General features: G+C 39.2%; 1 protein-coding gene across 2 annotated transcripts in view; it reads right to left on the reverse strand.

Moving 5' to 3' along the window:
- Positions 1-25399, reverse strand: part of MED12L (mediator complex subunit 12L) — a 353473-nt gene that overhangs the window by 294368 nt on the left and 33706 nt on the right. For both annotated transcript variants that reach the window (XM_045584086.1, XM_045584085.1), the window contains exons 3-4: positions 16196-16300; positions 11086-11277 (exon numbers count right to left, since the gene is read on the reverse strand). In XM_045584086.1, the coding sequence (XP_045440042.1) occupies positions 11086-11277; positions 16196-16300 (297 nt within the window). The remainder of the gene's footprint in view (positions 1-11085; positions 11278-16195; positions 16301-25399) is intronic.

Consider the following 25399-nt stretch of genomic DNA (forward strand, 5'->3'; position numbering starts at 1 on the left):
CGAACATTCAAGGAAGAACTAAAACCTATCCTCCTCAGACTATTCCAAAAAATCCAAGAGGAAGGAACACTTCCAAACTCCTTCTATGAAGCCAGCATCACCCTAATACCAAAACCAGATAAAGACAACTCAATGAAAGAGAATTACAGGCCAATATCCCTCATGAACATAGATGCCAAAATCCTCAACAAAATTCTAGCAAATCGACTCCAGAAGAACATCACAAAGATCATACACCATGACCAAGTAGGATTTATTCCAGGAATGCAAGGATGGTACAATATCCGCAAATCAATAAACATGATACATCACATAAACAAATTGAAAGATAAAAATCATATAGTCATATCAATTGATGCAGAAAAAGCATTTGATAAAGTCCAACACCCTTTTCTGATAAAAACTCTTAACAAGGTGGGAGTACAAGGATCGTACCTCAACATAATAAAAGCTATATAAGATAAACCCACAGCCAACATTATACTCAATGGGCAAAAACTAAAACCATTCCATCTAAGAACAGGAACAAGACAGGGATGCCCACTCTCGCCACTCCTGTTTGACATAGTACTGGAAGTACTAGCCATTGCAATTAGACAAGAGGAGGAAATAAAAGGCATCCAAATTGGAAAAGAAGAAGTAAAGTTATCCTTATTTGCAGATGACATGATATTGTACATAAAAAAAACAAAAGACTCCATTAAAAAACTAATTCACTTAATAAATGAATTTGGCAATGTAGCAGGATACAAAATTAATGCCAAGAAATCCATGGCATTTCTATACACCCACAGTGAAACTGCAGAAACAGAGACTAAAAAAGCAATTCCATTTACCATCGCACCGAAAAAATTAAGATACCTAGGAATAAATTTAACTAAGGAAGTAAAGGACCTATTTGCGGAAAACTACACGACACTGAAAAAAGAGATAGAGGAAGATGTAAGGAGATGGAAGAACATACCATGTTCATTGGTAGAATCAACATCATCAAAATGTCCATACTTCCTAAAGCAATCTATAGGTTCAATGCACTCCCCATTAAAATACCAACGACATATTTCACCGACCTAGAAAGAACTCTCCAAAAGTTCATTTGGAACAATAAAAGACCCCGAATAGCCACAGCAATCCTGAGAAAGAAGAGTAAGGTAGGAGGGATCTCAATACCAGACTTCAAACTATATTACAAAGCCACTGTTCTCAAAACAGCCTGGTACTGGCACAAGAACAGACATATAGATCAATGGAATCAAATCGAGAACCCAGATATCAACCCAAATCACTATGCTCAATTAATATTTGACAAAGGAGGCACGAATATACCATGGAGTCAAGACAGTTTCTTCAATAAATGGTGTTGGGAAAATTGGACAGACACTTGCAAAAGAATGAAACTAGATCACCAACTTACACCATTCACAAAAATAAACTCAAAATGGATACAGGACTTAAACATCAGATGGGAAACCATAAAAATACTAGAAGCATCCACAGGCAGCAAAATCTCAGACGTATGCCAAAAGAACTTCTTCACTGATACTACCCCTAGGGCAATGGAAGCTAAAGAGAAAATAAACAAATGGGACTACATCAAAATAAAAAGCTTTTTTACAGCAAAAGAAACCATCAACAAAACAACAAGAAAGCCCACTGTGTGGGAGAACATATTTGCAAATGATACCACTGATAAAGGTTTAATCTCCAACATCTACAAACAGCTTATACAACTAAATAAAAGGAAAATGAATAATCCAATTAAAAAATGGGCAATGGACCTAAATAGAACATTTTCAAAAGAAGACAGAAGGAAGGCCAAAAGGCACATGAAAACATGCTCAAAGTCACTAATTGTCCGAGAGATGCAAATCAAAACAACAATGCGGTACCATCTCACACTTGTCAGAATGGCCAACATCAACAAGTCAACAAACGACAAGTGTTGGCGAGGTTGTGGAGAAAAAGGAACCCTCGTGCACTGCTGGTGGGAATGCAGACTGGTGCAACCACTGTGAAGAACAGTGTGGAGTTTCCTCAAAAAACTGAAAATGGAACTCCCATTTGACCCAGTAATCCCACTCCTAGGAATATATCCCAAGAAACTAGAAACACCAATCAGAAAGGATATATGCACCCCTATGTTCATAGCAGCACAATCTACAATAGCCAGAATTTGGAAACAGCCTAAGTGTCCGTCAGCAGATGATTGGATCCAAAAACTATGGTACATCTACACAATGGAATACTATGCTGCCATAAAAAAGAAGGAATTCTCATCATTTGCAGCAACCTGGATGGAATTGGAGAACATCATGCTGAGTGAAATAAGCCAATCAATGAAAGAGAAACACCACATGACCTCACTCATTTGTGGATGATAAAGAACATTATAAACTGATGAACCAAAAGATAGATATAGAGACAGTATATCAACAAGTAGACTGTCAAATTACAGCGGGGAGGGGAGGAAGATCTGGGAGAGATAATAGATCAACCGAAGGACTTTTATACATGCATATAAGTACAACCAATGGACACAAAACTCTGGGGAGGGAGGGGATGTGTGAGAGGGAAAGAGGGGGGCAAAAAAAAAAAATCAATAAAATATATTAAAAAAAAAAATTTCTGGATGACATCAAGGAAGAGATTGACAGCAATATAGTCATAATAGGATACTCCATAGTAGTAGGGTACCCCATAGTACCGCACAAACACTGGACAAATCCTTTAAATGTCAATCCTAAATGACTCACTACATCAGATGGAATTAATCGACATGTCAATTATATTCAGAGCATTTCACCACAAAGCCACAAAATATACATTCTTCTCAAGTGCACATGGGTTATTTTCAAAGATAAACCACATAGTGGGACACAGGCAAAGTCTCTTCAAATTTAAGAAGATAGAAATATATCAAGCATCTTCTCACATCACAATGGCATAAAACTAGAAATCAACTAACATAAAAGCAATAAAAAAATTCAAACACCTGGGGCCTAAATAGCATGCTATTAAACAATAATTGGGTTACCAAAGACATCAAAGAAGAAACAAAAAGCATCATGGCAACAAATGATAAACACACAACAATCCAAAATCTTTAAGACACAGTGAGAGCAGTCTTGAGAGGGAAGTTCATAGCTCTATAGGCCTAGCTCACAAAATAAACAATGGTAATAAATTATCCAACCATACAATTCAAAGAGGTAGAAAGAGAGCAATAAGAAAAGGCCAATGTAAGCAGAAGGGAGGAAATCATAAAGATCAGAGTGGAAGTAAACAACATAGAGACAAAAAACAAACAACAAAAAAAACACACAACAATACAAAAGTTCAACAAAACCAAGAGCTGGTTTTTTGAAAGGATAAACAAGATTGATGAACCTCTAGTCCTCACCAAGAAGCAAAGAGAGAGGACCCAAATAAACAAAATCAGAAAGAGGTAAAATAACAACCCATCCCACAAAAATACAAACGATTAAGAAAAAATACTATGAATAACTCCATTCCAACGAAATGGACAACCTAGATGAAATGGACATATTCTTAGAAAAATATGAGCTCCCAAAACTCATTAGAAAGAATAAAAAACCTGAATAGGCCAATAACTTCTGAAGAAATTGAAGCAGCGATCAAAAATCTTCCAATAAACAAAAGCCCTGGTCCAGATGGCTTTACAGGGGAGTTCTAACAAGCATTCAAAGAAGAACTAAAACCTATCCTCCTCAGACTATTCCAAAAAATTCAAGAGGAAGGCACACTTCTAAACTCTAGGAAGCCAGCATTACCCTAATCCCAAAACCAGATAAAGACATCACCAAAAAAGAGATCTACAGGCCAATATCCTTAATGAACATAGATGCTAAAATCCTCAACAAAATTCTAGCGAATTGGATTCAACATTACATTAAAAAGATCATACCCCATGACCAAGTGGGATTTATTCTGGGGATGCAAGGATGATACAATATCCAGAAATCAATAAATGTGATACATCACATAAACAAACTGAGAGACAAAAATCACTTAATCCTATCTATCAATGTGATTTGACAAAATCCAACACCCTTTCTTGATAAAAACTCTCAGCAAAGTGGGAACAGAGGGACCATACCTCAACATAATAAAAGCCTACAGCCAACATCATACTCAATGGGAAAAACTAAACTCATTTCACCTAAGAACGGGAACAAGACAGGGATGCCCACTTTCACCACTCTTGTTTGAGCAGGAAGTGCAAGCCATAGCGACCAGACAAGAAGAAGAAATAAAAGTCATCCAGATTGGAAAAGAAGTAAAATTGTCCTTTTTCGCAGATGACATGATACTATACATAGAAAACCCCAAGACTCCATCAAAAAACTACTAGACCTAATAAATGAATTTGGCAACGTAGCAGGATACAAAATTTAACATATAGAAATCTATGGCCTTTTTATACACCAATAATAAACTCACAGAAAGAGAAATGAAAAAAACAAAAAACAAAAAACAGTCCCATTTACTATTGCACCAAAAAAAAATTAAGAAACCTAGGAATAGAGAAGAGGAGAATCCAAGATGGCTGCACAGGTAAACACCTAGCCGCAGCTGCACAAAACAATTTCAATAAAATACAACTAAAATATAAAATGGACATTACCCAGAACTACAGGAAAGTTGACTGACTGGAAATTCTACAACGAGAAGCAAGGAGAAAACTGGAAGGAAGAGTGGAGGAGCTGTAAAAGCCTAAGGTACGGAGACAGGCGGCGTGCAGAGAGGACGGAGTCGGAGAGGAGGGAGGCTGAGTGCCTGGCTGGCGTTCCCTAGCAGGAAGGAGATAAAAGCTCCAATTGTGCTGGGCCCCAGTTCCAACTGCTCTGAACCCCAGTTCTAGGCCAGACCCCGGGGACCCAGGCTCAAACAGAGGGAGCTGGGCTGTAAGGCAGAACCCCGGGGGGAGCGGTGAAAGGAGGTCCTGGAGGTGCACACATTGCACACAGAGAAGGGACGGTTGGCTGTGCCACGGGACTGCCCTGACGGGAAGGAGACTGGGGCTCCAAACTGCTCTGAACGCCACCTCCAACTCCACTTCCAACTGAACCGAACCCCAATACCGGGCTCATTGGGGAGAGCCTAGACTGTTTGGTAGCAGGTGAAAATCGAGGGCACCTTTCTCTCAGAGGCGCTTGCAATGAGTATTGAAGGACCCTGAGACTCAGGAGCCGCATAGGGCAGGGCTGACAGAAGCCAAAGCTGTAGGCTCCACCATGAAACCCCCGCCACATCAGGGAAGCTGAGAAAATGCCTAGAAGAAATAGATCACAAACAAAAAATGGAGGACAAAAAGCGACTGGATATAGAGTTCAAATCTATGCTTGTAAGGTTTTTCAAAAATTTCCTAGAAAAGATCAATAAGACCTATGAGGTTATGAAAAGGGATCAACTAGAATTAATAAGGGATCAACAAGAAATGATAAGGGATCAACAAGAAATAAAGAATACATTGTCTGAAATAAAATATATTATACAAAGTCCTAAAAACGGAATGGAAGATAGCAAGAATCAAGTCAAAGATTTGGAACATAAAGAGCCAGAAGACACTCCTCCGCAGAAGCTAGAAGGCAAGAGAATCCAGAAAATTGAAGATAATGTAAGAAACCTCTGGGACAACTTCAAGCATACCAACATCAGAATTATGGGGGTCCCAGAAGATGAGAGAGAGCAAGATATCGAAAACATACTGAAAGAAATAGTGACAGAAAACTTCCCCCACCTGGTGAAAGAATTAGACTTACAAGTCCAGGAAGCACACAGAACTCCAAACAAAAGGAATCCAAAGAGGACCACACCAAGACAAATCATAATTAAAATTCCAAGAGCAAAAGATAAAGAAAGAATATTAAAAGCAGCAAGAGCAAAGCAGGTAGTTATCCATAAAGGAGCACCTATACGATTGTCAGCTGATTTCTCAACAGAAACCATGCAGGCCAGATGGGAATGGCAAGAAATATTCAAGGTGATGAATAGTAAGAACCTACAGCCAAAGATAATATACCCAGCAAAGCTATCACTCAGAATCGAAGGTCAGATAAAGAGCTTCACTAATAAAAAAAAGCTAAAGGAGTTCATCACCATCAAACCAGAATTATATGAATTGCTGAAGGGGATTCTTTCAGAAGAGAAAGTAAATAAAGATAAAAATTATGAACAACAAATATGTAACTATCAACAAGTGAATCTAAAAACCAAGGAAATTAAAAAAATCTGATGACAATATTAACTGGTGAATATAATAGAATCAGAGGTATGGAAGAGGAGTGAACTGACGATTCTTAGGGAAAAGGGGAGAGGGGGATATGGGAAGAGACTGAACATAAACTGTGCACCTATGGATGAGGACAATGGGGGGTGGGGAAAGGACAGAGGGTGGGGTGGGAACCTGGTGGAGGAGAGCAATGGAGGGGGGGGGGGGGAGGAACATTTGTAATAATATGAACAATAAAAATTTATTTAAAAAAAAAAAGAAAGAAACCTAGGAATAAACTTAACTAAGGATGTAAAAAACCTGTACTCAGAAAACTTCAGGATATTGAAAATGGAGATAGAGGAAGACATAAACAAATGGAAGAACATAGCATGTTAATGGATTTGTAGAATCAACATCATTAAAATGGCCATACTACCCAAAGCAATCTACAAATTCAATACAATTCCCATTAAATACCAACAGCAGCCAAAACCAGTTTGGCTCAGTGGATAGAGCATAGGCCTGTGGACTGAAGGGTCCTAGGTTCGATTCTGGTCAAGGGCATGTACATGGTTGTTGGCACATCCCCAGTAGGAGGTGTGCAGGAGACAGTTGATTGATGTTTATCTCTCATCAATGTTTCTAACTCTCTCTCCCTTTCCCTTCCTATCTAAAAAAAAATCAATAAAATATATATTTTTTAAAAATACCAATGACATATTTCAAAAAACTAGAACAAACTCTCAAAAATTCATCTGGAATAAAGAAAGACCCTTACTAGCCACAACAATCCTGAGAAAGAAGAAGAAATTTGAAAGGATCGCATTACCAGATATCAAACTATATTACCAAGCCATGGTACTCAAATCTGCCTGGTACTGGCTCAAGAACAGACATATACATCAATGGAACAGAACAGAGAACCCAAAAATCGATCCAAACCACTATGTTCAAATAATATAATATTTGACAAAGGAGGCAAGAGCACACAATGGAGGCAAAACATTCTCTTTAATAAATGTGCTGAGAAATCTGGATATATGCATGCAAAAAAAATGAAACTAGACCACCAACTTACACCATACACAAAAACAATCTCAAAATGGCTAAAGGACTTGAATGTAAGATGGGATACCATAAAAATCCTATAAGACTCTGTAGGCAGCAAAATAGCAGACATATATCATAGCAATATCTTTACAGACATAGCTCCTAGGGCAATGGAGACTAAGGAGAAAATAAACAAATGGGACTACATCAAAATAAAAAGCTTCTGCACAGCAAAATAAACCATCTACAAAACAACAAGAAAGCCCAGTGCATGGGAGAACAGATTTGCCAATGATATTTCCGCTAAGGGGTTAATCTTCAAAATTTACAGAGAACTCATACAACTTAACAAAAGGAAGATAAATGATCCAATCAAAAAATGGTCAAAGGGTTTAAGTAGACACTTTTTGAAAGGTCCAGCGACATATGAAAACATGTTCGAAGTCACTAATTATCTGAGAGATTCAAATCAAAGCAACAATGAGATACCATCTCACACTTGGCAGAATGGCTAGCTTCAACAAATCAACAAATGACAAGTGTTGGCGAGGATTCGGAGAAAAAGGAATCTTCCTGCACTGCTGGTGGGAATGCAGACTTGTGCAGCTACTGTGGAGAATAATATGGAGTTTCCTCAAAAAGTTAAAAATGAAATTCCCATTTGACCGCAAAATACCACTTTTAGGACTATATCCCAGGAAAACCGAAATGCCAATCAAAAAGGATATATGGCAGAAACCAGTTTGGCTCAGTGGATAGAGCATTGGCCTGCAGACTGAAAGGTCCCAGGTTCGATTCCGGTCAAGGGCATGTACCTTGGTTGCGGGCATATCCCCAATAGGGGGTGTGCAAGAGGCAGCTGATCGATGTTTTTCTCATCGATGTTTCTAACTCTCTATCTCTCTCTCTTCCTCTCTGTAAAAAATCAATAGAAATATATATATTTTTTTTAAAAAAGGATATATGCAACCTCTATGTTCATCGCAACACAATTTACAATAGCTAAGATTGGGAAACAGCCTAAGTGCTCCTCAGCAGATGAATGGATTAAAAATCTGTTGTACATCTACACAATGGAAAACTATGCCAGTATTAAAAAGCAGGAACTTTTACCATTTGCAACAACATGAATGGAACTGGAAAGAATTATGCTAGCCGAAACCGGTTTGGCTCAGTGGTAGAGCGTTGGTCTGCGTACTGAAAGGTTCCGGGTTCGATTCCAGTCAAGGGCATGTACATTGGTTGCGGGCACATCTCCGGTAGGGGGTGTGCAAGAGGCAGCTGGTCGATGTTTCTCTCTCATCGACGTTTCTAGCTCTCTATCCCTCTCTCCTCCTCTCTGTAAAAAAATCAATAAAATATAAAAAAATAAAAAAAGAATTATGCTAAGTGAAATAAGCCAGTCAGAGAAAGATAAATATCACGTGATCTCAATCATATGTGCCTATAATGATCAATGCAAGTTGATGAACAAGAATAGATCAATCTAGAGACAAATGGTAGGGGAGGGGTGGTTAGAGAGCAACCAAAGGACTTGTATGCATACATATTAGCATAATCAATGGACACAGACACTGGGGCGGTGGGGGCTTGCCCAGGGTGGGGATGGCTTGGGGGGGGGGGGGTCAATTGGGGAGAAAGGAGACATATGTAAAACATTAGACAATAAAAAAGAAAAAAAATCTTGCTTGCTTTTCTACACTGTGTCTTGATTGAAATCATTTTTTCAAGAAGACAAAAACTGAGGTCTCTCTTCCCACTGCACCCCACAATAGCACATGATCACCACTGGGAAAGAAACACCACATGGTTCAGGCTGTGTTGAGACAGACACTACCTGAGTAGCAAGAGGTGGTTGTGCTGACTGTTGTGTTTTCAAGGATTTAAATTGCTTTTAACCACTGAAAAATCCATGGAAGGCAACACAAAGCTATGACTACCAGGTAAAATAAAGGCAGTGGGAGCTGTGGGTACTCTTTTCAAAGAGCTGCTTTAGAAACGAACAAAGAGGCTCTCCTCTGAGGTCTGCACCAAACCAGGCAAAGAAAACTTAACTGTCAGGAGCGAAGATGGGCACCTTAAAACTAAAGGGTTTCAGGAGAGATGAGAAGACTTGTCAGATTATTTGAAAAGTGTGCAAGAAGCTAGAGATCAAGACTAATAACAGGGAGGTTTCTAGCTCTCATCTAAAATTTCAAAAGACAGTTTGTATCAGTGGTCAGCAAACTCAGTCAACAGAGCCAAATATCAACAGTACAACGATTAAAATTTCGAGAGCCAATTTTTTTTAAACTTAAACTATATAGGTAGGTATATTGTTATTAACTTAATTAGGGTACATCATATTTTGTGGAAAAGCCACTCAAGAGGCCAAAGAGCCTCATGTCGCTCACGAGCCAGTTTGCCAACTACTGGCTTATATTAAGATTGTTGAATCTATGTATTATTTCCTACTTGAGGAAAATGACCAAAGGCAAGATTTTAAAAGGACCCTCCCTCCCACCCCACTTCCATCCCAAAAAGCCAGGAGCTATAAGCAAACCTGCCCATTTTTGCTCTAAAAGTTTTTCAGACATTTTTCAAGCACACACAGAATCACTATCACTATCTTTATCCCATTGGTTAGAAAGAAGACTTAGCTTAAATCATTTGGATGGTTACCTTCCAAGGCAAGGAAGTAATATTAAAGCAAGCATCTATAATAATCTATAATAATAAAAGCATAATTTGCTAATTAGACCAGATGTTTTTCCGGGCATCCTTCCAACCTTCCGGACGAAGCTGGGGCTTCAAGGGAAGCCCAGGTCCCGGGTGCCTGCTGGCAGCCTGAGGGAAGCCTGGGTCCCTGGGCCAGCGGGAAGCCCATGCTGGCAGCCAGGGGAAGCAAGTCCTACTTTTGCACGAATTCCGTGCATCGGGCCTCTAGTTTCTACATAACACACTTCCGACATCCCAGGCTAAGAAAACTGAAAATGTAATAGAAATAACATCTTATGTCCTATTTTTTTTTTTAATTTAAAAGCCTTATCTACCTAAAGTCCATATGAACTGGTTACTGTATGGATGTCTATAGATTTCCTAAACACCACATGTCATCAAAATAAAGAGGAAACAGCATGTGTAGCACATACCTGGTACGGTCTACCTGCACTGAGGCTTTGAGTTTGGGAGAGAACTGGGGAAAAGAAATATGGTCAAACCTCATTTGAGTCTCCCATCTAGAATAATTTGGTTCTCAACCAAGTTGTTCACAGGAAAAATGTTTAGGTTGTGGAACTAAACTTAGTTTTTTTACCTTGCATGCTGATACCTCAACAGAACAAAGGAGAGAATGCTCCATTTGCTAGTGAAATCAACCATTAACACAATTTGAAAACATAGAGAGTCCATCAAGAATGCTAATGTTGCTAAGGATATGAAAGAAACAATGTTCACAGGCAACTGAAGAGGTAGAAACTTGTTGATTTGGATAAAGGAAAAGCTGTTTTAGCCAGTTACAGCCATTTCAGAGGCAGTGATATATGAACAAGCAAAGATGCTGCATTAGTCATGCATTGTTCATTAAAAAAGGTTAAAATGGGGAATCATTTGGGGATCTGGGATAGATTGATTCAATTTACATTATTTCTAATGGGAAAAAATGATTCTGTTTTCAAAGAAATTACTTCTGAAACAGCCTTCCAGAACAAATTAAGACAGAGTACAGAGGTTCCACTGTATATACTGGTACTTGAACATTATCTCAAACATCTTCATTTCTATAAGACCATAATTAAAACAATGTAAGAAAAACTTAATACCTTCTTTGCCAGAATAGCAAGTGGTTTATTTCCTGCTAAGTCAGAGAACCAACTATGAATTGCACTCTTCGATTGAGAGGTAACCAGCCAATAATTATCTTTAGCATTAACTTGTGGTTTCTTCTTTCCGGTGTCCTGGAAAGTGTTCAGCTTTAATTTCTCAGCTAATATGCTGCTAAAATAAGCTCCAATCTGAGGAAACAAGAGAAAAAAAATTAAGAAAATAAGTATGTTAGTAATGTATATTAGTATTTTATCTTTTTCCTCAAACAGCCCATCAGACAATGAAGTGGCAATTTAAGTCCTTGAAGTCAAGAGTTGTGATTGCCTTGATTAACATAATGCAGAAACTCCCACAGCATCTTTGTTCTTATGAACAAGGAGTTCAAGAAAAAGAGAAGACCTTTGAAATCCTGTTAAGATTAAATGAATTGTATCCTGAATAAATGTCAAGGGAATGGGTTCTGCTTTAATCTTCAGCTGTACTTTCCCTTTTCACACTGCACACTCATTGAAGAGAGTATTTTTCCTGAGAGGTGTTGCATAGAAAGCCCGGTAATCAATCACACCATAATTATTCTTTTTCTTGTTTCACCTTAATAGGATGTATTTCTGGAAAACAAACTCTGCATTTACACTTAGTGCTTTTTTAAAAAAAGATTCTAGAGAAATTTAATTTATTTAAATGGAAAATAACAAGAGTCAATTAAATTAACTATTCAACACTTTTGATTGGGCTGCCAATTTCATGAGCACAAGTGTTTCAAGAGAACGCAACTGTCACCTGATCTGAAAGGAGCAAAGCAACAAAGGAAGCTCCTATGATTACTGCAGCATTTTCATATCACCCAAATTAAGAGGACAAAAGAAGGAAAAAGATAAGGAAGGAGATAAAACAATATCTAAAAATTCAACAAATCACCCTAGCCAGTTTGGCTCAATGGATAGGGCATCGGCCTGTGGACTGAAGGGTCCTGGGATTGATTCCAATCAGGAGCACATGTCTGGGTTTCGGGCTTAATCTTCAGTAGGAGGCTTGAGGGAGGCAGTTAGTCATTGATATTTCTATCTCTTCCTTCCTCTCTGAACTCAATACAAAATATTTTTAAAATAATCAATAAATAAATATAAATAAAAAATCAACAAATCCACAAAAAAATTGTTGGAATTTCCAATAATCCTATCAAAGTATCACATTTCATTCCCTTGAAATTCTTTAATAACTTGATGCAAGTTTATTAGTAATAGTTGCTAATAAATACACCCAGTAAGGTTAGCAGATAGTGGCAACCATGATTAAAATAAAATAGCTACTCTGGTGAAGCAAAATGAGAATCATTATCTTAGTTAATGCTCATGAGCCAAACAATCAGTCTATAGCAGTGGTCAGCAAACTCATTAGTCAATAGAACCAAATATCAACAGTATGACAATTGAAATTTCTAAAACACTAAGAGCCAAATTTTTTAAAGTTCTTCTAACTCCACTTCTTCAAAATAGACTCGTTCAGGCCATGGTATTTTGTGGAAGAGCCACACTCAAGGAGCCAAAGAGCCACATGTGGCTCGCAAGCCCAGTCCCCTCAGCCCTGCTGGGGCAGCAGGCGTATGGCAAAGCCTTCAGAGTCCCCCAGTCCTCCCAGTCCCCTAGCAGCACAAGGCTGGCCCAAGGTGCAGGCAAGCCTCGGATGGCGGCTGCACAGCCACTCAGGGCTGCCCGAGGCTTAAGTAACCAGGGCCAGCTGAGGCTTGCGCTGCCAGCAGTGGCTTGCGCTGCCAGCAATGGCAGCAACAGAGGTGTGATGGGGTGTTGCCTTCCCCTTATCACCAGGTTGCCTCCTACCCCTGAGGGCTCCCAGACTATGAGAAGGGGCAGGCTGGGCTGAGGGACCTCCTCCCCACCCCTCTTTAGTGTATGAATTTTCTTGCACTGGACCTCTAGTTATTACATAACCACACACACACAAAATTTAAATTCAAGAAAATTTTAACACAACATTGTGATTATATATTTTTATTTTTCAGATATTTATTATTTCTTTGAATTTGCTGTTTATCAGGTGTGATGGAAATAAAAAATTTAATTGAGTCCCATTATCATAATGGAAATGGATTTAAGAGAAAACCAGTAAGATAAATATTATTGCTTCCCACTTGGAACCAGTAAATAGTTGCCACTGATAGCCAACAGTCCACCAAGAATGCTCAAGATATACTACATAGCCAAAACCGGTTTGGCTTAGTGGATAGAGCGAGGGTCTGCGGACTAAAAGGTCACAAGTTCGATTCTGGTAATGTACATTGGTTGGGGCACATCCCCAGTGGTAGGTGTGGCAGGAGACAGCTGGTCGATGATTCTCTCTCATCAATGTTTCTAGCTCTCTATACCTCTCCCTTCCTCTCTGTAAGAAGTCAATAAAATATATATATTTTTTAAAAAGATATGCTACATAATACAGCAGGCCTGCTCATGAGGGTGGGGGGCTAGAAAATAATGCACAGTATAGGAACATCTGGATTTCACTGCACAAGACAAATAAAGGCATCACCCATGCCTCTGAGGACACTAGACCATGCATCCCTGTAAAAGCTTTGCCTTCTTAGTCAGGAGCAATCTTCCTCCAGCAGCTCAGCACCCATGAACTTGACATCAGTTCTCCCCTCTGACTGCATCATCAGGCTGTGAGGAACCTTGTGAAATGGAGATGAAGTCACCCCTGCCATCGACAGGGCAGGACTGTGCCGTGACCAGCTAAGGAAGATGTGGGGGTTCTGGAGATATAGAGCACTACCTTCTCAGTGCCACAGGTGCTGAAGCAGGCAGCTTGGTGGGTGATAGTATCCTATAGTCACCCTGAAGCTCTGTACAACCCTTAATCTCACTGGACTTGGAGATCTGAACCAGGCAGTCACCAGAACCTCTGACTTCCCTCTCACTCCAACTTTGCCCACATCAGTTGTTAGATCAGTATGGGCAAAACCAAGGTACACAAAACACAAGGGAGGATGGCCCAGTGGCACCACCTGATGCCCTATTCCCTGCAAGTAGCTCCAGAACTGGATTCTCGTGTCCACAGCACCCATGACAATGTGCTTGTATTTAACTTCGGAGGCAAAGTTGAGAGCCCGAGTGGGGAAGGATCTGGTTACCAGCCAGAAAGACAGGACTCCCTGTTCCTTGGACCCAGAAAGCCTACAATGACCTGGCATTTGCTTATCTGCTGGGACTTGCTGACAGGGTGCAGCTGCAGTTGCAGCTCCACCTGCTTCATGGGTGATATCACCGGCTGGGAGATGGCCACAGCCATTCCGCCCACTGTGAAGAACACAGCAGCGTCTCTAATACTGAAAGGCAGGAAGAAGTGGGAGACTGTAGGACTGGGCTCCTGGGCTCATAACCAGCTGGGAATCTGGGGCTCTAGTTGACTGTATACTCTTAATGAAAATTAGTATGAGAACAGAAGTATTGTAGAAAAATTAAAATTTTTACATAATAATTTTGTTATTGGAGACTTTGGTGTAGTTTATTTTGAAACTTTTTTAGGGAGGGAGGAATGAAAGGGGGTTGGGGAATAAATCAAACCATGTTTCCCATCTCTTTACACTGAAAGGGCCTAGAAATCATGATACTCCAGTAGCAAGACCATGCCAAGCATCCAGATATGAGCTGAGGCAGGAAAAGGACATGAACCTAAGTTACTGTGTCAAAGTGAGGAAGTGCTCAGAGGAAAGGACCCCAGAGACAGGTTGAAGGCATCCCACTGGCCAAATGTAAGACAATTTAGCATCAAAAAGAAAAATGAAAATAATACATCAGATTTAAAGAGAATCCAGGGGTTAAAAATGATACTAATAAATGTGGTGTCCTTTACAAATGAATGCCAAGTAATAAATGTATGGGGAATAATAACTAGAAAACCAACATTTTGCATCCACCAGCAAAAGAACCACTCAGCAAAAATTATCAATTGATCTAAAATCATAGGATGAATTCTATATGGGGAATAGGATATTCATATGGTCTCAAAGTATCACCATTTAGTGTCTACTACAGGAAAAAGATGACTAGTTACAATGTACTGCAAGCATGTCAAACTCACAGCCCATGAGCTGCATGTGGCCCACATAGAGTATTTTTTTGGTCCAGCCAATACAATGGCGTGTAAGAAACGTTTTAATAAAAATTTCATAACTTAATTTTTACAATAACCTGTTATACATAATTATGAATAACAAACTACAACTTTTGCTAATGACTGATTAGTATAATCATGTTGTATTCATTTCCCTTACGCATCTTACACGAAGGTGTTCCATTTCTCTCCACTAATACTAACAACAAATATTTTAGCAACCAATTGCCACATCATTGATTTGTTTGGTGTGCACAACAGGAAATATTTCACTTTCAGAGAACAAGAAAAATAGGTCAATTTGCATTATGCCTATTAATTTGAATACTAATTTTTATTAAAATGTTCTATTACTTTATGTTAATGATTACTCATTTATTTCAACCCTTTCTATTCAGCATGTCTCTATCATAATAAACCTACATTTCTATGAAAATTGAGGGCTTTTGTTTTCTTGTGGCCCACATAAACTTAAACCTTATTTGGCCCATGTTAGCCTTTGAGTTTGACATGCTTGAGAGATGCAGACTTCACCCTCAGTGATCAGACAGTGTAGCCAATAACTGAGCAAACTGGCCCTGTATGCTCCTGATGTGGTGCACGTGATGCAACGTAGTCTTCCTGCCCAAAGTGTTCAACCTGAATCCCGTTGTGAGAAAACAACAAGGAAAATCTAGAATAAAGGCCTAAAATGCAAGACAAGTAATGGGACTATTTTAAAATGGCATTCCTGAAAGTCCCTCAAAAAAACAACAAGACAAGCAAAGCTGGAGAGTGGCGCTGTAGATTAGAACAGACTAAGGGGACAGGACAGGACGACTTGACTGGATCCTAGGACAGGACAGCTTACAGGATATTTCTGGAGGAATCTGAATATGGACTGTGGTTTAAACAACAGTAATTTATCAACATTAACTACCCAGGGAATCACATACACATCCTTTTCCAGAAGTTCTGGAACACAGATAATTAGCATACCTTCGATGGATTAATTACAATATTTCTGGCTGAGCCATGTTCGTCTCCTGTAAAGGCCGGCTGATTGCTGAAGCCTTGCTTTACGTTCACAGCAGTGAGTTCATCCTGTTCAAGAAAAGTATCGATTAATGAGAAGGATGTAAAAGCTCCAAGTTAACCCCTCCTAATACAGCCTAGCGACTAAGTTTGCTGTACTCTGAAGAGAAGTATTGAATGAACACCAAAAGAAGAAAAAATTAAAGTTTAAAAACCAATGTATAAACGTATAGAAAGAGATAAAGTGAATGTGGCAAATGTTGACAACTGTAGCTGTATGGTATATGGATGTATGGTATATGGATGTTCCTTATATTATTCTTTTAATTTTTCTGTAACTTTGAACATTTTTAACTAATTAAGTAATGAGCAAAAATTCCCCACACACAAACACATAAATCATAGGATTTTCAAATGAGAATTGTTTCTAGAGAACATAGTTTGACTCTTCCTTCCTTGCCAGCCCCTAGGCTCACCCCTATTTTATATTCAAGAAAACCGACTCACTCAACTTAACCAAAACCCCAAAGCCAGCTAAAGACAGACATGAAAGGTTCCTTGGCACAGCTCTGTGATAACCACACAACACAATGACCTGCCAAGTAAAGGAACGTTTGGAGCTTGCAAAGTTCTCTCATACATCTTGGCTCACTTGATCTTACCAATTGTGTAGCAGGCAACAGGTGTGAGTCTTCATGCCCATTTATAGGTGAGAAGAGTGAGGCTCACCAAGCTAGTGCCAACACTAGAATACTGCCTTCCAATCCTAGATTAGGAATATAGCTTTCCCTGACACCATGCCATGAAGTATAAATGCCACATAAAAATGTGGTCTAAAAATACAAGGAAGGAAGAGTCAAACTATGTTCTCTAGAAACAATTCTCATTTGAAAATCCTATGATTTATGTGTTTGTGTATGGGGAATTTTTGCTCACTACCACTTGTACTCTTCCTGGTAGACGCAGGAACTTTTTCTTCTCAAGGTCACACACATCAAAACTATCCCAGGCTGCAAAAACGAAAACTTTGCCCTGAGTTCCTAAAATACACACTTGAAAGTATAAAAAGGAAAGGTTTGAGTAAATAAAGCTACTTTCTGCTCTCCTCACTCCAAGCCAAGAAATGGTCTTAGTAACCAACAGGGTAATGCTGTCGACAGCACAAGAATGAGAATATACACTTATTCCTCATAGCAATTGCTGCAAGTGTAAAGGGGGAGGGGGGGGGGGGCTAGATAGGGAGATCAGCTGACCAAAATCACCGCTGTGGTTAGGCAGGAAGCCTCAGACAAAATAGTTCATAACTATTGCTAGCACGTGAACTGAGATGAAAACTGAAGTGTCCTGGAGACCTGCCATGCCATGTTACATAACTGGGTGTGCTCTACCTATACCTCAGAGTTTTCAAAAGATCCCGCTACAGGAAATGCAGCTCTGTGACAACCAAGTGTCCTCCAAGCACGAGGTGACTGGAGTAACAATCTGCAGAGAAAATGACTGAACACACATCAGAAGACACCTCAAACTGGCTACACATTTTCAAGTCAATTATTTGAAAATCTAGGACCAAAATACATGACAATTTCAGTAGTCTCAGAGTTTAAGAATGAAGGGGCACAAATGAGATCATGAGAGAAAAGGGATGGAAAAACTGAATCTCATTCTGTCTTTTACATCACATTATTACAAGAAACCTTGAGTAACAGCATATGTTTTTAATAAAAATATGTTTGGGTTTAACCAAGAGATGTGTGAAGCTTAGTTTCATTTAGTGTTGCTTAACTTTCTATTCTAAACTAGCACCAGCTCATTTAGCTGCTTGTTGTATGTGACCGCTAAACACTGGTCTGGAGAGACATGCCCTGTAGGCATGCACACACATGCACATGTGTACATATGTGCATGCACACACAGATTCCCCAAAAGGAAAAGCATGGAACCATGATTAGATATCTCTCAACTACATCAAATTTTCCTCAAACGAGGATTCATATGGGTACTACTGAAAGCCTTGAATCCTGAGCATTTTTTAACTTGGTATTCTAAACTTCACCAGAATGATCCAGAATCTGCCCACTAATCACTACCACCTCAGGCCAGGACCATCACCAGCATCTCAGGCTTGGACATTGCAGTAGCTCCTAATCTTGGATCTATTTGGTCTCCCCATTGCTTCCACCCTTGCCCCCTGCAGACCATTTTCAACACAGCGGCCACATGGTTCTTAAAACATGAGATCATGTCACTCCTGCTCAAAACCCACCTTAGCTCCCCATCTCAGAGTATAAACTAAAGTTCGATGATCACCTACAAGCCCCTATGTGATCTGGCCCCTATTACCTTCCTGAGTTCATTCCTATATTACCCCCCCCCCCCTTTGCTCACTCTACTCTAACCGTGTGGTTCTCATTGCAGTTCCTGCCTCCAACATGCCAGCTGAATGGGCCACTGCACTGTCTGTTCCTGTGCCTGGACTGCTCTTTCTCATGAGATCCACATGGGCAACTCCATCACCAACTTAAGCCTTTGCTCAAATTTCACACTTTCATTGAGCAATTCTGATAACCCTGTTTAAAACTAGAACTGCTCACCCTACCCTCTTCATAACAACACTCCTAATCTTCCAAAAATCCATAGCACACATCACCTAAAATACCATGTAATTGACTTACAACAGATATTTTCTGTTTTGCCTACCAGGAGGTAAGCCCCATGAGGCCAGAGATCTTTATTTTGTTCACACATAAAGCTGTGCCTGGCACAAACAAGCTTTCAAACCATCGCTGAAAAAATAGATAAGTGAATGATAATCTGTTTGACTAATTGACATAGTAAGTATATTCTGAATCATTACCACATCTATGACTTTGGGTCTGTAATTTTCCAATTAATTTTAACAAGGAGGTCATTAGAGTGAGGTGGCTCTAATGTCCTGGTACCTACATAGAAAACCAATCTAAGCCTCTAAAAGCCTCAAGGTTATAACTAGGGTTTAAACTATATACAATTAATCATTTTTTTACTTTGTTTCTACCTTTTCTCTATACAGGTTTATCCCCAGCTCCAGACAATAGAGCACTTCTAACCACTTCTGGTTTGATGCTACCTAATTTAAATTTAGTTTTAATTTAAATTTAGTTTTGCTCAAAGAAATTCCTGAAGTTGTAATATGCCTCACTTTATCTTTCAACGGTTCTGATGTCAGATATGGGACCCAAAGGAGAACTTCAACAGTCCCCAGGAACAAGAAGCAGCCAGGTAAGGTTGCCCACTGAGCCGGTCTAGCTCACTGCTTTCTCTGTGCATCTGGAGTGTGCAGGTATCTGTGATCTAAAACTTCTGCATTTAAAAGAACTCCCAAATTTATCTGAACATTTCTTTCATCAGACTTGGTCTGAGGCCAACCAATTTAACAGAAACTGGACTGGGTTTAAGTTAGAACCCAGATTGGTTCTGAGGTTGGACTGGATCCAATTTAAGATGGACTGGGTCCAGTTTAAGGCCTCAACTATCAAGAATGACAAAAGAGAAAAATTCTCCCTCTGGCTCCACATAATCTGGAACTCCTCCATCTGGAATGCTAATAACGACATATATAAAAACTATGGTCCCAGACACTGTATTTTATGAATTAGTGGGTTAACTTTACCAAAGATAATCTGGAATTATCTTGGCCAAGTAGGGAACTTTTAATCTAGAAAGGCTTATCCATTTATAAGATGCTCTAGGAAAAAAAAGGGTCAAATCCCCCCCCCACCCACAAAAAAAGGATGCATTTTTATTGGTATGCAGAAGCTATAAGAAATTAAATGAATCAAAATTGTCCTGGATTCCAAAATAGCAGCAGAGTACTAGTAAGTGAAAATTACACTTACTCTCCCAGGACCAAAGTGGAAATGTAACTAAAACAGAGAAATACCACCCTGAAATATCAACTGAAGACTAGCTAGAGAGAACTCTGATAACCAAGGACAAAAAATGGAGACCACATAACCTCTAGTAGAAAGTAAAAAGGTGCAAAAAGGCTGCCAGGCTCCCATAGATAGGAGCTGAAGTTCCAAAGGGATATCTCAGCTATTCAGCTGTGGAGGATTCCCACTGAGAACTCTGGGGTCTAAACCACAAGCTGAGTTCTCAGCTCAGAGCACAAGAACTGAAAAGGGGACCCTTATAACATCTAGCTATGAAAAACAAAAGGGTTGCTATCTGCTAGGGAGGGAAGGCTGGAAATGCAGGCATCCTTTTAAAGGGCCAACTACTCGTGTTCAACTACTCACCTTGGGCTCTGGCAGAAGGAGGGCAGAATGGACTGGAGCTATGTTAGCACAAGCCAGGATTAGAGGCTCTAGGGTTGGAGTTTAAAAGGCAGACACCCAGTTTCTAGCGCTAAATCATTCCCCTCACATTGTGCAGGAAATCTTTCTCCATGAACCTTTGCTATGCAGGCAGTTTATGCCTGAAAGGAAATCAACTGGCCCACCCTATTGGAAGACTTCATAGTCCATAGCCTGATCCTAATCAAGACTGAATCTCAATAGGACTACAGGCAGAGTGGGATCTTTGGAAGTTTTAAGTCTTTGCCTGATCTAATACAGGACCAGGGGCTAGGAAAAGCAGATCCTGGTGGACATCTTGGTCCTTTCCAAAGGCAAGAAGAACCAATAGAGGAAGGCACAAGCTATGGATTTCTGGTAGCTCCAAATAGGGTATTCAGGGCCAGTCACAAACAGGGTCTGACACTGTCCTGCACTAGAGATTGGGAAGCATAGCAGATCCACCTAATACACAGACACAAATCCAAACAGGCATCCAAAATGGGTAGATAAAAAAAATAAAAAAAAAGTCCCAGATGAAAGAATAAGAGATTTCTCCAGAAGAGCAAAATAAAATGGAGATACGTAATTTCCTATGAACCAGGCTGTCATGGTTCACTTCCTGATGAGGACACATACTTGGGTTGTGGGTTCAATCTAAAGTGTGGGGCATGCAGGAGGCAGCCTACCAATAATTCACTCTCATTATTGATGTTTCTATCTGTTTCTCCCTATCCCTTCTTCTCTGAAATCAATAAAAATTTATGTTTTAAAAAAATCACTCAAGCCCTAACCGGTTTGGCTCAGTGGATAGAGTGTCAGCCTGTAGACTCAAGGATCTCAGATTCGATTCCAGTCAAGGGCATGTACGTTGGTTGCAGGCACATACCTAGTAGAGTGTGCAGGAGGCAGCTGATTGATGTTTCTCTCTCATTGCTGTTTCTAACTCTTTATCCCTCTTCCTTCCTCTCTGAAAAAAAAAAAATCAATAAAATATATTTATAAATAAATAAATAAATAATCACTCAATCAGAGAACAAAAAACACATACAAAAAAACACACAAAAAACAGGAGGACAGCTGAAGGGAGTTGTGTGACAACATGAAATATAACAATATTCATATAATAGGAGTACCAGAATAAGAAAAAAGTGAACAAGGGAACGTGCTTGAATAATAGCAGAACCCCCCACCCCACCCCACCCTCAAACAAACAAACAAACAAACAAAAACAAAAAAAAACCACTTTCATAACCTGGTGAAAAAAAAGTTACAGAAGTTCAGGAGGCACAGAAAGTCCTAATCAAAAAACCCAAAACAGGCCCATGCCCAGACACATCATAATTAAAATGCCAAAAATTAAAAACAATGAGACAATCTTAAATGCAGCAATACAAAAGCAACTGGTTACCTACAAAGGAGCTCCCATAACGTTATTAGTTGATTTCATAGCAAAACCTCTACAATCCAGGGGGAATGGCATGATTACTATATAACCAAGGCTATCATTCAAAATAGATGGTGAAATAAAGAGCTTTTGCAGATTTTAAAAAATAAATAAATAAATAAAAATGAATTTTATCATCACCAAACCATTACTTCAAAAAATGCTGAAGGGCCGAAAATGGTTTGGCCTTCAGACTGAAGGGTCCCAGGTTCGATTCTGGTCAAGGGCATGTTGCAGGCACATCCCCAATAGGGGGTGTGCAGGAGGCAGCTGATCCATGTTTCTCTCTCGTTGATGTTTCTAACTCTCTATTCTTCTCCCTTCCACTTTGTAAAAAAATCAATAAAATATATATATTTTTTAGAAAAAGAAAGAAATACTAAAGGAAATGCTGTAATGAGAAGAAGAAATAGAGAAAGTAGGGATATAGAATTAAAATGGCAATAAATAAGTACCCATCAATAATAATCTTCAATGTAAATGGATTAAATTTCCAATCAAAAGACATAGGGTAGCTGAATGGATACAAAAGCATGACCCAATTATTTTCTGTCTGCAAGAGACCCACCTCAGAACAAAAGACTTACACAGAATAAGAGTGAAGGGATAGAAAATATTTTTCCATGCAAATGCAAACAAAACAAAAAAAGATAGATTGGCAATATTCATATCTGACAAAATAAACTTAAAAATTAAAGGGGTCAACCCAACAAGAGGATATAACCCTTGTAAGCTATATGCATAAAATATAGGAAATCCTAAATATATTTTAAAAATCTTTAGAGGACTTTAAGGCAGAGATCAACAGCAATACACTTAAAACAGGGGACTTAAACATCACACTGACTTCACTGGATAAATCTTCCAATAAAAAATTATTAACAAGGAAACGTTGATTGTAAATGACACTGGGTAAAATGGATTTAACTAACATTTATAGAGGATTTCACCCCAAAGTTATAGAAAATATATTCTTCTCAAGTGCACATGATAGATCACATGTTAGAACACAAAATAAGTCTACAAGTTAAAGATTAAAATCATATCAAGATCACAATAGAATAAGATTAGAATTCAACTAAAGTAAAAATGCTCAAAACCATTCAGACCATGAAGGCTAAATAGCATGTTATTAAAAACAACTAGAACCCCAGTGCATGAATTCATGCACCAGTGGGGTCCCTTGACCTGGCCTGTAGGGTCGTCTTGGCTCTCTGACATCCCCCAAGGGGCCCCAGATTACAAGAGGGCACAGGCCAGGCTGAGGGACTCCACTGGTACATGATAAGGCCTGGAAGAAAAGCAAGAGGTTGGCCAGCCAAGGAGAGTGGGAGGGGGCTCCAGGGCATGTCTGACCCACTCACTCAGTACTGATCAGTTGGACCCCAGCAGCAAGATACCTACCAGTCGAAACGTCTGCCCCTGTTGGTCAGTGCACTTCAGAGTGAGTGGTGGAGTGGCCTTAGCATATCATTAGCATATTAAGCTTTGATTAGTTGAACAAATGACCAGATACTTAGCATATTAGGCTTTTATTATATAGGATGAATGGGTTGCAAGGATATCAAGAAAGAAATCAAAAACTTCTTGGGAAAAATGAAAATGAACACATAACAACCCAAAATTTCTGTAACACAGCAAAACAGGGCTGAAAAGGAAGTTCATAGCATTACAGACCTATCTCAAAAAATAAGATCAATAATAAACTATTTAATCCTCCAACCTAAGGAATTAGAAAGACAACAACAAGAAAATCCCAGAGTAAGGAAAAGGAAGGATATAATAAAGATCAGAGCAGAAATTAAATATCAATGAGACCAAGAGCTGGTTCTTTGAAAAGAAAAACAAGATTTATGAACCGTTAGCCAGAGTCATCAAGAAATAGAAAGAACCCAAATAAATAAAATCAGAAACAAAAGTGGTGAAGAAACAAAACCAGAGAAATACAAAGAATTATAAGAAAATATTATTAACAACTATATGCCAATAAGCTGAACAATGTGGATGAAATAGACAAATTCCTAGAAAAATAATAATTTTCCAAAACTGAATCAGAACACCTGAATACATCAATAACAACAGATGAAATAGAAGCAGTAATAGGGAGAATATATTTGCCAATCTAATATCTGATAAGGGTTTAATCTCCAAAATTTAAAGGGAACTCATATAACTTAACAAAAGGAAGATAAACAACCCAATAAAAAAAATAGGCAACAGACTTAAAATAGACACTTTTCTAAAGTGGTCAAACAGAAGGCCAAGAGACATATGAAAACATGCTCAAAGTCACTAATCATCTGAAAGATGCAAATTAAAATGACAATGAGGTACCCTCTCACACCTGACAGTATGGCTATCATCAACAAATCAACAAACGACAAGTGCTGGCAAGGATGCAGAGAAAAAGGAACCCTCATGCACTGCTGGTGGGTTTGCAGACTAGTGCAGCCACTCTGGAAAAACAGTATGGAGTTTCCTCAAAAATTAAATATGGAAATCCCATTTTACCCAGTAATCCCACTTCTAGGAATATATCCCAAGAAATCAGAGGCATCATTCAGAAAGGATATATGCACCCCTATGTTCATAATTGCATAGCTAAGATTTGGAAACTGCCTAAGTGCCCATCTTTTTTTTTTTTTTTTAAATCAATCTTTATTGTTCATATTATTACAAAGGTTCCTCATTTCTTCCCCCTCCACCAGGTTCCCACCCCACCCTCTGCCCCCTTCCCCTCCCGCATTGTCCTCATCCATAGGTGCACAGTTTATGTTCAGTCTCTTCCTCCCTCCCTTTCCCGGATAGTAAATCTTTTTTCAGATAGTAAATCAGTTACTTAGCATTTTCTCATATCAATAATACCTCCACATGCCCAATGATACACTTCACATAAAAGACATTTCCAAATAGGTCAACCAACCTCATCCAGGCCCCACGCAAGGCACTCACAGATCAACACCCCAGCGCTATACTAACTCAACATATCCAGATCTAAGCCTTCATTACTTGATACAGCAGACCCTCAAGTTCCCGCAAAAGTTTCCAGCCATGTCTGAGAGGCAGCCTTGGGGTGGGGGGAGGCGAGGAGGAGCGAGCTGTTCTGGGCCTGGCTTCTCCGGGCCTGGCCTCTGTTGCTCTGGTCTGTTCCACAACCAGCTCTAAATGCCCAACTTTAGGTGAGTGGATTAAAAAACCATGGTACATCTACACAATGGAATACTAAACTACTATAAAAAACAAAGAACTCTTACCATTTGCAACAGCATGGATGGACCTGGAGAGCATTATGCTAAGTGAATTAAGCCAGTTGGAGAAAGATAAGTATCACATGATCTCACTCATTTGTGAAATATAAGGAACAACATAAATTGATAAAAATAGATAGTGAAAGACAAAGAATATCCA

Source organism: Pipistrellus kuhlii, unplaced genomic scaffold, assembly GCF_014108245.1.
Source record: "Pipistrellus kuhlii isolate mPipKuh1 unplaced genomic scaffold, mPipKuh1.p scaffold_m20_p_2, whole genome shotgun sequence".
In the NCBI taxonomy this organism is placed as follows: domain Eukaryota; kingdom Metazoa; phylum Chordata; class Mammalia; order Chiroptera; family Vespertilionidae; genus Pipistrellus; species Pipistrellus kuhlii.